The sequence below is a fragment of the Anser cygnoides genome, chromosome 3 (assembly GCF_040182565.1).
Source record: "Anser cygnoides isolate HZ-2024a breed goose chromosome 3, Taihu_goose_T2T_genome, whole genome shotgun sequence".
In the NCBI taxonomy this organism is placed as follows: domain Eukaryota; kingdom Metazoa; phylum Chordata; class Aves; order Anseriformes; family Anatidae; genus Anser; species Anser cygnoides.
The window spans coordinates 73,098,038-73,113,790 of NC_089875.1; the positions used below are offsets into that span (position 1 = coordinate 73,098,038).

Below are 15,753 nucleotides of genomic sequence, written 5' to 3' on the forward strand. Positions count from 1 at the left end.
CCTTGTATATATTCCGTGGAAGAGAAAACAGAAATAAAGAACCTTTATACATATATGCAAATAAAACGTTTAAAAAAATCATGCAAGGGAAAGCATAACTAATGTTTACACATTTTTACTTTACAAATTCAGTACTTAATATTGGGCTATAGTATGATATATCCTCACTAGATTTACTTTACACTAAACTACAATTTCATATGCTAACAAGTCACTTTCAGTGGTAAGTACCTTGCATCAATGTATTAATTACAAACCCCATGCTTCTGGTAGTCAATCCTCTCAGTGGCATGCTATGCCTTTACCATCTGGCAACTTTCCAGCATTTTTTCTTTTCCAAATAACCCAAGCAGCTTAACTCTGCTAAGCGGAGATAACATGCAATTCCCAACAGGAGTGCTAGAGGTTGCTTACAGAATGATCAGTTTGCTACTGAGCAGCACAGTTTAAGTGGTTATCATAGCACACAAAAGTCCTAATGCAAACATGCAACAACTTACCTATGACAGAATTTAAGAGGACCAAAAAGCTCTGCTCAAATGCACAAATCAATGTTATCCATGCAATTACACGTAAGAGTTCCAATTCCAGATATGAAATTTGACAAGTGATAGCCTGATATATTTGCTACTTCAGGAAAACAAAGTCCCCCAGTACCTCTCTTCGCTCATAACATTACAATTGCAACACATCTTCATTGGTAAGACTCTCATAATTATTTCCTCTACTAGTACCTGTTCCATTTCTTACTGAGGAAGAAATGGAAGTACTCATCAATTTATATAAGATTCTGAATTATTTACCTTGATTTTTTTCAGCTTCTTCTACAGATCCAATATACTTGGTAGCAACTTCAGGGTTATCTATAGATGGATCTAATGCATAACCTGGAACAAAAAGAAAAACAAAATAACGTTATTTTCTCTTTTTGATGTACAACTTTATGTACTCTCTCCCCCTATGTTCCATGAATTTTTTTCTAGTTGGTGCTCAAGGAGCTCAGGATGAAGCTCAGGATGATAACTACTTTGAAATTTCATTCACTTGACCTGGGTATTAGGGTTACTACAAGTTATTACCACAGAATCATAGAATGGTTTGTGTTGGAAGGGACCTTTAGAGATCACCTAGTCCAGCCCCCCTGCCATGAGGTCCTTGGGTATGCATTGCTACCAGAATGCTTAAATCTGCACAACAGAGAAGAAAGAAAACATGTACAATAAGCAACAATTCAGGTAAGACACAAAGAGAGGATATCACAGGGGCAAAGCCACAGAATCTTTCTGGCCTCCCAAGAGGCCTCTAGCCCGACACCCTGCTCCATGCAAGGTCAACACTGAATTCAGCCCAGTTTGCTGTAATCTGACACATCACTTTTTGGAATGTCACAACAATGTTCTTGTGTTGTAATGTGCTGTTGTAAGGGAAAGACTTAACTCTAGATTTAATGTTAGTGGCACATGGTTTTAAACAGATACTCCTTTAGTTCAGGGCAAAGCCAGTAAGACCCTCCATTGGGTCTGTTGTGGCAGCCAGGAGGAAGACAGACGGGAAAGAGGAATGGAAGCAACTCAAGTTTTTTAGGGCTTTGTGCATATTCTGTCTCCCCCAGCAGAAATTATTTCAGCCTCCTCCTGTCAAGGTTGGGAAAGCTTGCTCCCTCAACTTGAAAGCAGTTGTTTTAAGTAGCTTGGAAGGTGCCAGAAGCAGTAGCAATGGCCTTTAATTTTTAAAATAATTAAGTATTCACATCTTCATTTCCTGATTGCAGCTATTGAGTCCTGTTTTAAAAAAATAAATAAAAGCTGCATTTACTCTTATAAATAATTTATAAAATGTATCATCATTTTGTAGATATTCAAGATATTCACAATTTTCGGTACTGAGGTTTCTCATTTTAATATGCATATCTTACAGTTTCTCTCCATTTGTCCTGAAGTGGATAGGATGATCTTACAAGAATAAACCAGACAAATAATCTCATCTAATTTCCAAGGAACAGGTGCACTGAACAGTTACTGACCACTATTTTTTTTTTTTTTTTTGGGTAAGAGTGCACCCTGGTGGACACATCGCCATTTTTTATTAAACATTACTCAAATGACAAACTGTCCCTTGAGGACCCAATGAGGATTTCTCTATCAGGAAAAACAACAACAATGAAGACATCAACCCTCTGGTAAAAGTAATCACACACACAAAACCAAAGAAATCTTATAACAAAAATACAAGAATTAGCTTATATGCTGGTTCACAGAAACCATCATGAAAATCACGAACAGTGGGAGATCACGCAGTCACCCCCAGAGACCGATAGCCTATAAAGGCACTTGCAAGAACACGACTTGAGAACCTATCAACACCATCTCAATAGCCAAAGGAGTTAATCCCCAACCGTTTCTCAGGAACACTGCTGTCCTAGAAGATCTTTTACTCCCATGGATAACCAAATTGAGCAGACACTGCAATCAGACTTTCACTAATTTAACTGCCTGCTTTTATTAAGGCAGTATTTCAGTGAGTTCTTTTCCAAGCTATATGGCTTCTGTTAACAGCAGAGAGATATTACTTTGGATTTATGTCAAAATCAATACAGTGGTTTTCTTGTCCTCCAACTGTATTGACACAGTCTCTGGGACTCTATTTGCTCAGTACTTGTAAAAGAGGGACAGTATTCGAATGAATAGGGCCCCTGGGCCAAGCACAGCTTCCCGTGGAAGTGGAGGCTTCTTATAGCTGGATTGAATTTGGTCCAGCATCATTGTCATAGAAAAGCTCTGAACAATTTCTACTTTCTAGTGGGTTTGTGAAAGAGAATCTTTTCTTTCTGGCTGAGGCTCCTAAACGCAGCTGCAAAAGACAGCCTGCTTTTATCCTACTCAGCTGGTATGCCACATAAAGTGCCTCGACTCCTACGTCTCCTTCAGCTTTATTTGGGAGGTAGACATTTCATACTGCTTTTTAGCAAGGAAAGGTACAATTCCACCTACGTCCGTAACTCCAATGCATTTGAAAATGATTGGTTAAATAATCAGACTTTGATGCAGATTCCAGAATGACAGCTACTTCAAAGACATCTACACCGCTCCGTGCAATGCAGCACAGGAACCCAAGGTAGCTTCTGTACGTGAAACAATATCTCTGGACTGATGCTGACCGAAGGGGCCTTCCCGCAGAATCAAAGCAGTGAAGTGTCTACAATTGTAAGAGGTAACAGTGACTGTCCGCCTTGCATGTAACGTAAAAAATACGTAAGTTTAATTTTCAAGTCAGAGTCATTTTAAGCTTTAAAGTATCAGTCTTACTGATACAATAATCCTGTTTTAACCAAGTTACTGAATACTCAATAAAGGGGCTTTGAGATTCATGGGCAGAAGTCTTTATTATTCAGTAAGACCTTAATACCTTGGGAAGGAGAGGCATCAAAACACTAAATGCTGCATGAATGAAGCCGTCCACTTCTAGCGTAGTACTGAGGCCGAACTAGGTATGAAATGATTTTTTAACCACATTAAGATTGGAATAGTTCAGTTGGAAAGGACCTGCAAAGATTGAGTACAACTGCCTGACCACGTCAGGGCTAACCAAAAATTACAGCATACTATCGCGAGTGTTGTCCAAAACCATCTCTCCAGGAAGCCAGTTCCAGTGTTTGACCACCTTCATGGTACATTTTTCCTAATGTCCAGTCTGAACCTCCCTGGCACAGCTTTGGGCCAGCCCCACACATCCTGACATCGGTGACCAGGGAGCAGAGGTTGGCATCTCCTTGCCCTCCTCAGGGGGTTGCAGAGAGCAGCGAGGTCCCCTCTGAGCCTCCTTCTTCTCCAGGCATGGCCAACCCAAGTGTCCTCTGCCTCTCCTCATAGGACGTGCCTGCCATGCACGTTCGTATTCATGAACAGTGTGTGTGCAACATGTAAAAAAAATCTGTAATGCCCCTTTACACTGAAAGTTTACATATGCACACATAATTAAGGAAAGTATACTAGTTTCCCACTTTTTTTTTTTTTTTGAACAGAGCTCGAAAAGGAATCATTAAGAAAAGAGCCTGCTTCTGCTAAGGGTACAGGTACAGCAGACAAACAAGCGCTCGTATTTTAGGACTTCTTAGTCTTGTTAGCCGTGCCCCAAAGAATACAACCTTGGAAGAATAATGCTAGTTTGGGGTTTGGCCATTTACAACGCAATGACTTTGAAAATACTCCCCCCGCCCCCGCCCCCAGAGAAAGCCTTCTCTTGAATAGACAAAATGATGTAAGTGATGTTACCCATGACTGTAAGATGCAACATCAATTACCAACTAAGAAAAGGTCAGACTCTCATTGACTCATTGTGAATGGCTTTCCATCAAACTTATATGAGAGGATCTCATATAAGATTACAGAATGACCAGCCCAGACCATTTTGTTCAGTATTTTTATGGATTATGCCATCAAAGTATCATATACCTGTACAACTAGCAGCTGGCACCAAAACCAAGTGTGAAATATTTCACTTCAGGAGAAAAAAAAAAAGAAAATAAATAATCGGTTAGGTACAGGGAAAAAATGATAAGGACTGTGCAAGGGTAGTGGTGGTTTTACACTCAACAAGTCAATCTGACACTTGAGGAAAAAAGTAATCTGCAATTTCTTGAAAAAGAAAAACCATGTAAAACATGGAACAGAGCTGTCAAGACCTAGTCTAGAATAGCAGATCTAGTTTTAGGCAAGGTATTTTAAGGAAAAAAATGGATAGAAATTCAGAGTAACAAGAATGATAAAATGCTGGAGGGTGGAGGAAGGCCTAGAAGAGAAAAATGGAGAACCAGTAGGCCTGTTTAAGACTTGATGATTCTTTTTGTGTATGATATGCCTGAACTACAGTGGTTTGCATCCCAGACAAAGGCTGAAAAGATGGTAGCAGCTCTATGACTACTTCTAAGTGCTGGTATCACAAAGATGTTCTTGATAAAGAAGCTGAGGTCTGCTTGATCTATCAGAGATCTGAGGTTTGCATTCAGAATGCTCTTACTGTTCTCCATAGACTGAGGGACTGTACAAAAGTGATTGGGTTAAGGTTGCAGTATTTTTGAATTTGTATAAAATATGTGCAGGAAGGGCAGATGGTTCTCAAGAGGTTGTTTACTGCAAAGAGAAGCTGCAGATCTTTGATGCCAATCTAAAACATCTCCAGTGCTTGTGTCAACACCACCTCTCTGAGTCTCTGGAATGAAGGGGACCTCAGTAAGATGGGTAGGTTTTGCGTAGATTAAAAAGGTTATTGGTACTGAAAAGGTTCAAGGAGGGCTTTTTGCTTAAACAGTTGGGGAAAGACAATAGTTAAAGAAAAATAAGTGATCTGGCACAACACACAAACTTAAAAAATATATATATCCTCAAGTGAAAGGTAGCACAGAAATTTGAAAACAGAGGTAAGAAGGACAGCAATAAGCACAGAATCCTATTTAAACTGAGGGCCTGAGCATGCATACAAAATAGCAGAAGCTAAAAATCATAGCATCATTCAGGTTGGAAAAGACCTCTAAGATCATCAAGTTCAGCTGTTAACCTAGCACCACTAAAGCATGCCTCTAGGCACCACATCTACATGTCTTTTGAAGACCTCCAGGGATGGTGGCTCAACCACTTCCCTGGGCAGCCTGTTCCAATGCCTCACAAAGCTTTCAGTGAAGAAATCCAGCCTCCCCTGGTGCAACTTGAGGCCATTTCCTCTTGTCCTACACACACAGTGAAATAACACATAGTGAAATTTGACCATCTTGTTTCAAATTCAGAAGGTAACAAAACTGGTAGGACAATACTGCTATAATTAGACAGAAAGCACTCTTTGGCACGTAAAAATACAACGGTCGTAGCATGTTTTTTCCCCACTGGTGTATGTTAAAGAAAGCTTAAAAGCAAATTAGATTAGCAATTTTTAATAGCATTAACAAGCAGTAGAGAATCCTTTGGACTGAAATTCCAGGTTTAAGTAGTTGCAATGTAGAGTTACCAGGACTCCATTACTGACTGCTCAGCCAGAAGAGGTGATAACCATGAGATGGTAACAGAGGTGCTAGGAAAAGAAGCACAGTCATAATGAGATACTTTAGCCACCTCCTTGGAGTAGACTGTGCAAATGTCACGTCAAGATAGGCTGAAAACAGCATTTTTATAAAACGTACCTATTCCATGAAGCAGTCGTGTGAGAAATTCACAAGGAAAAAAAGCTAACTGAGCAGTGCAGGAACCTTGATTTTAAGGCATTTTCCCTAAGGATACTCATTTTAACTGTGACCATAACAGAGAATAAATTAACATTCTTGAGGAAGCAAAGACAGCCATAAAGAGATTTACTACAGTGATCTTAATCTCAAACCAGGAAGGTTATACAAAACAGAAAAGATTTTTAAAAGGAACAGAAAGTAAGCACCAAACAGTAAAGCCTTTTCCGAATGCAGGGATATTTCAAAGACAGCATGTTGGAGCAGAAGAACTAATGCCTGCCAGCTATTAAAAGACATAAAAGAGACCAGAAGGAAGTGAACACAGCTGAACATTATGTAAAGAGAAACAATTAGAAATGAGAAAATATTCTTCAACGAGCTGAAGTTGCATCCAAATGTGTAAAATACAAAGAACCAAACTCTAGCAAATTAGAAGTAAAAACCACAGTAAAGTAGCCTCTCCCACACCTACGTGAGAAACAAATCACACAAGACACAAAAACCTAACACATCACCCTTTGTCAAAAACTGCAGGAGCAGAAAGCACATCAGACAGCATGTAGGCCAACAGATGATCAAGGAATGAAAAAAAAAAGAGTATCACAAGAAAACGAGTTTTTTTTTTTTTTTTAAATACATGGTCATTATGGAGGAGCTTGGGGATGCTCTTGTGCTAGAACCTTTCTTTATGGGCAACATGACAAAGCATCTACCTCAAAGCAGCATATCAGGAGACTATAGTGTCTGATGAGTGGTAACAAATCATCAGGAGCAGATGGTGTTCACCCAAGAGATCTAAAGCCAAATCACAGTATAAAATCTCTCACCCAATATTGACTCTATATGACAAAGGGAACATATCAAATACAAAATCTATTTTTAAAAGATGCTTTAGAGAGGAGCTGTGAAACTACAAGACGATCAGTCAGATATTTGTATGGGTAGAAGTTTCAAGCAGTAAAAACTAAAATAAAGAAAATGATCAGTAGGCACTTGGGTGTTAAATACTGCAGCAGAACAGAACACACAGCTTTCTGTATGGATAAAGTACAGTGACAAAAACTCCAGAGTATTTGTGAGGTGACAAACATGAGAATGAAAGAAAATTGGTTGATGTTGGATACCTTTATGAAACACAGTTAGATTGATTACAGGGTACCTCAAGGACATTTTCAGAAAACCCACATCTTTACAAGGTGAATTGATTACAAAAATATTAAAACAGGAATAAATGGTTGGTTTCCACAGTGCAGGAAAGTCACTGGCAGATCCTTGCTCAGGCCCATGCTGTTCAACGTAGTGATAAACGATCTGGTTAAAGGGAACAAATGGCTCGTATGAAGTTATTCAAAGTTGTAATGAAAAATCCAATGTTACTTCTTAGAAACTGAAGGGAAAAAAACAACTCCCACTTTATTAAGCCACAGAACAAATCCATGGTGAGATTACATGTTTAATGCTGTATACAGCCTTGCTCTTCATCTCACTAACGATACAGTGGAACTAACGCAGAAAAACAAGAGGAACAAGCATGGCCATATGCAAAAAAGCTGACTGAAACAAAGTTATGGCTGAGATCTCTAACGTAAGGAATGACAACAAAATGGTGAGTAAAAAAATGACTAATGTGTTTTCCAACATGAGAGATCGAGAGATATCAAGTCAAACTAGAAGGCTGTTAAATTCCACAGGTCTGAGCCAAACAGAACTACTTCCTCACACAAGGTGCTGGTGAGCTGCAGACCTGCCTGCAATAGTTTACCAAGTATACAGAACCCATTTACTTAGACCTGTTCAAGAAGCAACTGGATAAATTTGTCAAAAAATCAAAGCCAAAACAAATTCCCTGAAAAGCAATAAATACAGACACATTGGCCCGGCTGAGAGACGGCGTATTAGAAAAATATTCAGCCACTTTACTATTTGTTTGTCCCTTCCTTCTGCTCCTCATTAGGTATCCACTGCTGCCCTCTTGTCAAAGAGGGCTGAGGAACATTCCAGCCTTTTTCAGCTACAGCGCAGATGTTCTGATCTAGCCAAGCACTAGGAAGAAAAAGTACTTTGACAGGAAATATTTACTGCAAGAGAAGTACATGGCAAAGACTGTGCCAAAAGATATTTTGGTTTTGTTAGTAATTAATACAGGTTTCCTCACTGAAAACATATTAACTTTCAAGATGATACATAAAACTACCATTAAAAAAAAGGAAAAAGGAAAAAACCCTACCTTAAAATAATGACAAAAAAGCTAAGAACAAATTACCATATTAAGGTGCAGAGACTGCAGCATTGACCTGTTTGGGATATGTGATCTCATTTACCAACCTTTCTCTTGTACCACACTTGTCCTTCATTTAGTCACGGGTTATCTACATGCGAGCCACTGCAGATTTAAGACCTCCTGCCTTCGCGCAGTGCTGTCAAGCAGCCTGGAAAGGGCCAGAGCTTTCAAGATCTGCAGCTTTCAACTAACAAGTTTACTTTCTGTTCTTCCAATATACAAAGGCTTTGTCATTAAAAACACAGAAGAATCAGGTTTATGCCTAGCAATTATACTTGTGGTTTTATACTTGCTGCTCTTTTTCAAGAAGATATTCATGACCTCCGTCCAAATGGAAAAGAAAATATTGATGTTTTAAATAGACAACTTTTTGACAGCTTAAACAAGCGCTGTTGTTAAACAGCTCACAATAGACCTTCTAGTGCTCATTTACTGCACCTTCTAGCTTGTACTTGAGCTTCTCAGTGCCAGCTCTTGCAGTTTAAACTGCCTATCTCAGCCCTTTTGTAGCTCTGTTTTTGCTGTACCCAGATCATTATCCACAGAACATTTCTAGAAAGCTGAACATGATAGTTGCACGGTTGCCAGTGTTATCAGTACAAAGATATATTTTTAAGACTCTCTTGTAGTAAAGCCTTCAGAGAAGTTGCTATGTACTGATAATGTAAATCAACAGCAGGAGTAGACTTACTAGTTCTATCCTCCCCCAAACTAAATTTTATAAAAACGAAATCCAAAAAACTACACACTATATGCCCACAGACACTTTTTTTGCAATATGTATTTAACACAGTTACAAAATACACAATCCACACAGCAGAAAATATAATTTCAGTGACCAAAACCCGAACTGCCTATTCAGGCTCCTACCTGCACTACCTGTCAATTCTAACATCAAAACTGCAGTCCAATAACTTAAATTTATGTTACACAACTAGACATCCATTTCTTAATATCTGCATTTTACTTATGTTCTACATACTGATGACTCAGTGAAAAGTGCTTATTAGCTAAAATTGTGTAAAAAAAAGTCCTAAGTATATTTCATATTTATCATTTACAAGATATGCAGCTATTTACAGGTGAAAACGTTCTTCAGGATGAGAAAGCAGCAACTCTGACCACCCACATGAAGACAACACACCTTCAGGTATATCTTTGCTAAAACTACTCTAGCAGATGCATTCCCATTTCCAATCTCCATTCATTCAGCTTATCTCTACAAGAAGCAACCACTGTGAAGAACCTGACAACTCAATAAGGCTTTCTTTTAGCTTCGTGAACCTTTAGTTAGAATCACATGAAGTAACCTATTTGCATGAAAGATCTTCAGTTATTTGTTACATTAAGAGCGTGAAACTTTGATTTGTGTTTTCTACACCAATGCAGCTAATGGAAGAATTAATTAAAAGCATTTTGGTAGGTCACACACTTGATTACAGCTTCAAAATGAGATTACCCAAATAAATACTACAGTCTACAGCTGTATGGATTCTCATTCAAAGACTTTCCCCCGTGTAGATTCCACTATTAAGGACTTACCATAGGTTACAAATGTTCTTCTTTGTTGCTCAAACATGAAATCATTGATGTGAGCTGGTTCTGCATATCCAGAAAGCATATTTCTAGGTGCAGCCATCTGCTGAGTCCTGAATGGGTTTTCTGGTCCAAACTACAGTAAAAATGATAAAATAAGGTATATCAGAATTACTTATTTCTTACTTACGTGTGTGTACTTTTGGGGAAAAAAAACAAACAAAAACGAACAAAGAACACGAAAAGAATGGTTTGTCTTTCAAAAATGGTAACACAAAGTCATTTCAGCTTTCTGTTTCCCTGTAACTACTGAATAAGCATCTTAGTCTGTTATTTTACACAGTGATCACTAACACAGTTGCTCTGAACAGCTCATTTCATGATTGAACTTTCTAGCCTGTATTACTGGTACAGAAGACAAATCAATATCAACTGTTAGACAAAAAAGACTTCTATTCAGTATGTGATCAGTAGCAAGCACGTTCAGAAGACAAAATCACAGTGTATTGTCCCTTAGAAGTGGGAGATATCAAGTCTTATAAAACTCTTGTAGTTAATATGGAAATTACACTGCCAACACCACTTTCATGCATCTAAAAAGCAACTAGGGACTTGCTGCATTATTCCAGAAGAAACACTTAGGAAACCCTGCCTTGCTTTTCTTTTTGCAAGATGACAAATGCCAAAGGCTTCCTGAACATACCATGGACATCGAGAAGTATTTGAACAGTGATTGCAAACACATACAATACACAGAATAGTATCAGTAAATACCAGTTTATGTATTTCCCAAAAAATGTTTTCTAAACAAAGTACAACTGATATAGAAATTTCAGATTGATGTAGGGCCATCTTAGTATGAATAATTCAAGGAACTGATCAGCTTTTTATCTATCTGGAGTGCCAACCCCCTGATTTCACAACATACAATCTGTACAAAGAAGTTAAATAGTGAAAAATGCATTTACAAAGAAGTTAAATAGTGAAAAATATATAAATGCTTGACAACTGTTTTTATATTTCAGATAGCCTGTCAGTTATAAAATAGAAAGTGGTCTACATTACACCATCCAGTCCAACTTGAGCCTAATATGGTTTTTCACTATACACCTTAGAATAGCTTAAGTTAAAAAAAACACTTAACGCTGATGTGAATAGTTATACTGAAACTGCTTGGATTTTAATTAAAAACAATACATCTACAAGACTTACAATTTATTTTGCTAAGTAGCTTGATGAGTAAATAGGAGAAGATGCAAAAAAAGTAAAAGACCACTTTAAAACTGTTTGTTTTACTTATAATGCTATTTTCCAAGCCTCATTTTTAATGTTTATAGCTCTAATTCTGATCACCACTGTAAGATTATTCTCAGAAGTTTTATGCAGAATATTAAAATTCAAGTATTAAAAGTACCACCTACATACCTGTATATAACTTTTTTTTTTTTCCATTTGCCCAAATTAGATTCTTAAATATAGCAAGCATCTATATGGTTGTGAAGTATGCCTTATTTGACTTCTAGGTGAGATTTACAGAACCTCTGCCCTCTAAGCCAAGTAAGTTTCTGCTCTAAATATCAATGTTGTTTCCTACCTCAGGTGCAAACATGGTATCGTAAGTGGGATTGTACTGAACTTCCTTGACAGCAGGATCGAGGTGGACTCCTGTTTCCACATCTTCCTGAAATAAAACAGACAGATTAAAACACCATTTTTCACATCCAGACTTTTTATATGACATTATATGACCAAATCAACTGGATTCAGGTTGACACTTCTAGAACGATGGAAAGAGAAAAGCACTTTGGCGAAAGAAAGAAAGAAAGAAAGAAAGAAAGAAAGAAAATGCCAAAATAATGCTTTAAAGAAGAAATTCAGTCTAAAAGGCATGTGGTATTTTGCACGTGTATTATTATTAAAAGATTTCATGTACACACTCTAAAAACAGTACCAAGATTAGAAGCAAGCTTTTTTTTTTTGCTCCCCAAGATGTTTGAAAGCCAGCTCTTCTAAAGAAGAGTCAACTAAAACAGTCATCAATTCAATATTAAAGTGTGAAAGCTAAATTTCTACAAAAGGTAGACAGCAGAAGGCAGAAGTCACAAGCAACAGCTTTGAAAGATAGTTGGAAACAGAAGACATCAGAGCAAACATAACAATGAGCTTCAGAGAATCCAATGACCCCTCACCTCCAAGTTTTTACCAAAAGGCATGAATGTAATTCAGCTCCAGTTTTAAAGCACGTTCCCAAGCTTGTCGTGACAAAAATTTAACTTGATAGATGAAGGAACAAGAAAGAGGGGCTGAAAAAAAAGCATAACTTCTCAAACAACTCAAAGGGAAAACCTCAGAAGGGCACATGCAGCCAAAGCGGAAGACAGACAAGACGGGAAAGAAAAACTCCGATGAGGTGGCAGTGCTCCAAAAGAGTTGGTTTCGAGGAGGTCTACAAAGGTTCATTTACTCTGAGCCTAAACTGATGTTCCACAGAGTGGAAGCTCAGTTCCACAAAGCAGAACGTTATTTTGTGGTACTTCTACCAGCATTGCTTCCTGCAGCTTTCTTCTAGAATAAAGACATCTGAAAGGGATTTATAACGCGTCTGTATATTGATAACATTCCTAACAATTATACTGAAAGGTATTCGGCATCAATATTTAATCAGTGCTCGTCTACAACGGGATCCCAAAAGCATCTGCAACTCACAGAAGGAAGAGGAACGGCAGCAGATCAAATTTTAGCAGTATCTTGTTTATCAGAGAATTACCTGGAACAAACTCAGCGTTCCCGTGGATTATAGCACCTTGAATGTGCAAAATGACACGTTCCGTAATCATCACCTGATTGCATTTGGTTAAAATTGCTCCAAAAATGTGTCTTTTTTTTAAAAGCAACCCCATCAATTGTTTTTTGTACTAAGACTAGTGTCTTAGCAGAGTTTTAAGCTCAACTAGAGAGCTTTATACTCCCGGCGTATCAGTTATTTTAGCAGGCAGCCCAGCCGTTGCCCGGCTCTTGCCGGAGCCCTCAGCGCTGCCAATCCTCCGACTGCCCTCCTTTCTCTCCTCACGCCCCCCTTCCGACTCACTGGGCTTGGACGGCAGTGGCTGCTGGTACAGGCACGGCCCTGACCTTCGTACACCACGAACTCGCCCACAAAGAGCACAGCAGGCCTGATCCAGTCATTCAGCAACAAGACAGACACCACCCCATCCCCAGCTAGACAGGGGCACATCAAATCCATTTCCCCACCTCTGTTACCTATGCACTTGCGTTTTCTTGCAGATATCCACAACCTGAGGATGTTTTCCATAGGTAACTTTTTCAAGTTACAACTTACAGCTTGCTCTGCCAGCTAGACTGCACATCTTATCCACCAACCTTATTGCTGAAGAAATAAAAATTAATATTGTTGATAACATGGCAAAATCTATCTGACCCTCAGTGACATTTAAACAGTCACTAGTTCACTTGAAATTAAGGCATAGATTTCTTTTTTTTTTTTCCCTGCTCTTTATATGGAGAAAGGCAGGGAAATCTAATTTTGCGAAATTACCAAGAATTGTTCGGTTCTTCCTCCTCTGTTAACTCCTATTACACACCATTTGGTGACTGAGAAAAGGAACAGGTTGTGCCGCGAAGGCTGACCTGCTGCTGGAGGACTGCAGCAGGTCTGGTTCTCCTCCTCTGCTGGTGGAACGGCGCGGAGCCATTTGAAGCCAGGCGATAGGTTTGCTCCGGGACCACCACGGGCATATTCCTTCTACGCGAAAACCAGCGAGCCTTGAAACGGAAGCATGTGTTCTATTCATCAGAGCTACGCTCTGCAAGACCTCCAGCCTTATTCACGCTTTCCTCCTTTTGAGCACCAAACGACGATCTGCTAATGCGCTGCTGAAGCGCACCGCTTAATTTCAAGCGAAATGAAAGAGCGAAAAGGTATCAGCAGGTCATTTCAGCAGGACTCGTCCTTCTGAGACGGAGGAAGCGAGAAAAGCGAGCACCCAGGTTGCCCGACTACCGCTGCCCCTTATGCCGGCACCAGCCAGCAGACTGTCACCGCAGGCACTCCACGTGCGTCTGCCATCGCTGCCGTGAACAGGGAGGAGATGACAGGAGCAGCAGCCAGGCAGGCTGCGACAGAGATAAGGTAATCTAAGGGACCACGTCCCTGTAGGGTTTTTTCCCCCCCCCTTTGGTCTCACAGGACGTATCTTGATTCATCTAAAAGCTTAAGATGAGCAATTCATCATGCAGCTTATGCCTTAAGTGCGATACAAGCGGCTCTGTGGGATGGAAGACCATCAGTAGCTAGCTGAAAGAGGAAGGAATCTGTGATTTTAACGACGGGCTGAGTATTACTTTAGGTGACTTCCTGCTCAGAAATCATAAAAATGGGGTCAGAAAGTTGTTGATTTAAACAGACACAGTGTTCCTCTGCAGAAAGCCAGTTCAGCTGTAGGACTGGCAGAGGCAGCTTGCGTTTGCCACAGCTTGGAGATGGTACAAATACGGCTTTATGGCACGTTCCAGTGTTATTAAAGGTGCTACAGCCCACATAGCCTGCAAAAGAAGAATTAAGGTTTTAGCAAATAATGTTTTTACTGAATATGGCTTTCTCGAATGACGTAATGCAATGGAGCTGCAAATTTCAGCTCTCCATGTTCGCTCTCTGCTTTCCTCAGCACTGGTAACAAGAGTTCAGCTGCGTACTGTAGCAACATAGGGCAACATATACCAGCTACTGAAAAGGGTCCAAAAGAGAAAAATCAAGAATGATCCAAGGTCTAAGAAAATATGACCCGTGAAGAAAAAAACTGAACAACTTAATTTAGTCTAAAAGAGATTAAGATTATATAATTAAACAGAAACAAGGACTGCAAAGCACTGAAATTGCGCTTTGTTGATCCACTGAGGTTTGGTAAATACAGGATAAATGTGTGTCTGTCCAGAAAAACAGAGGTATCACCCTTGATGCAAGGAAAGAAAAAGAAACAGATGATATTTTATTAGTGAAGCACTTGGGGTATTGTTCTCTCTCTCCCCCTCTCCAATAACGTGATCATCATCTTACTTGCAACATCAGGTTGATATACAGTTCAGATGGTATTTGGTTAGGTATATACAAAATTATTTCATTCTTAACTGCTCTCCTTTTACCTCCTCTCTGCTGTGCTTCATCCTACAGCACTGTATCACATGCTGTCACAGAGGAAGGGCACTCGGGGCTGTACTGTGGCGTACTAGTGTTTCCCAAGGAATCTACCTCGAGGCACAGAGAAGCCAGGCATAGACGAGTGCTTCACTGCAACTCCCCAGAGATCGCAGAAGGTCTGGCTGCTGCCAAGGTGTCCTCCTTCAGCCCTGCCATAAAGTCCCTCTGGCCAGTTAAAAGTCAGCAGAGGTAAGAGCACAGGAAACAAAAGGGATTTTAGACTATTAATACAGTAAACCAGATTAGCTTTCCTTTTTACGGATTCTTCACATGCACCACAGTCCTCTTCTTCTTCAGAAAAACCCTACCTGAATGTCATAAAACAAAAACATTACAATTTATGAAAAGCACTTGATTTGCAGAATGTAAGATAGCTCATTAAAAATAGATTTTTTTTTTTTTCTGGAAAAAGCCTGCTGGAAGTTTTCTTTGATATCTTTGAAAGACGAGACAAAAACATCCTTGACTTAGACACAGGTCAAATCCCTGAAACACACATTAAAGAAAAAT

At 39.3% G+C, this 15,753-nt stretch overlaps 1 protein-coding gene across 2 annotated transcripts in view; it reads right to left on the reverse strand.

The window, feature by feature from the left end:
- CDC40 (cell division cycle 40) overlaps positions 1-15,753 on the reverse strand; it is a 38,630-nt gene that overhangs the window by 17,959 nt on the left and 4,918 nt on the right. Inside the window, exons 1-4 of one of the 2 annotated variants that reach the window (XM_048081107.2) lie at positions 12,218-12,256; positions 11,623-11,709; positions 10,035-10,164; positions 804-887 (exon numbers count right to left, since the gene is read on the reverse strand). In XM_048081107.2, coding sequence (XP_047937064.1) covers positions 804-887; positions 10,035-10,164; positions 11,623-11,709; positions 12,218-12,241 — 325 coding nt within the window. In that variant the 5' untranslated portion in view covers positions 12,242-12,256. Of the gene's footprint in view, positions 1-803; positions 888-10,034; positions 10,165-11,622; positions 11,710-12,217; positions 12,257-15,753 lie in introns of those variants that run through there. The other variant, XM_066994431.1, reaches the window with a different exon arrangement.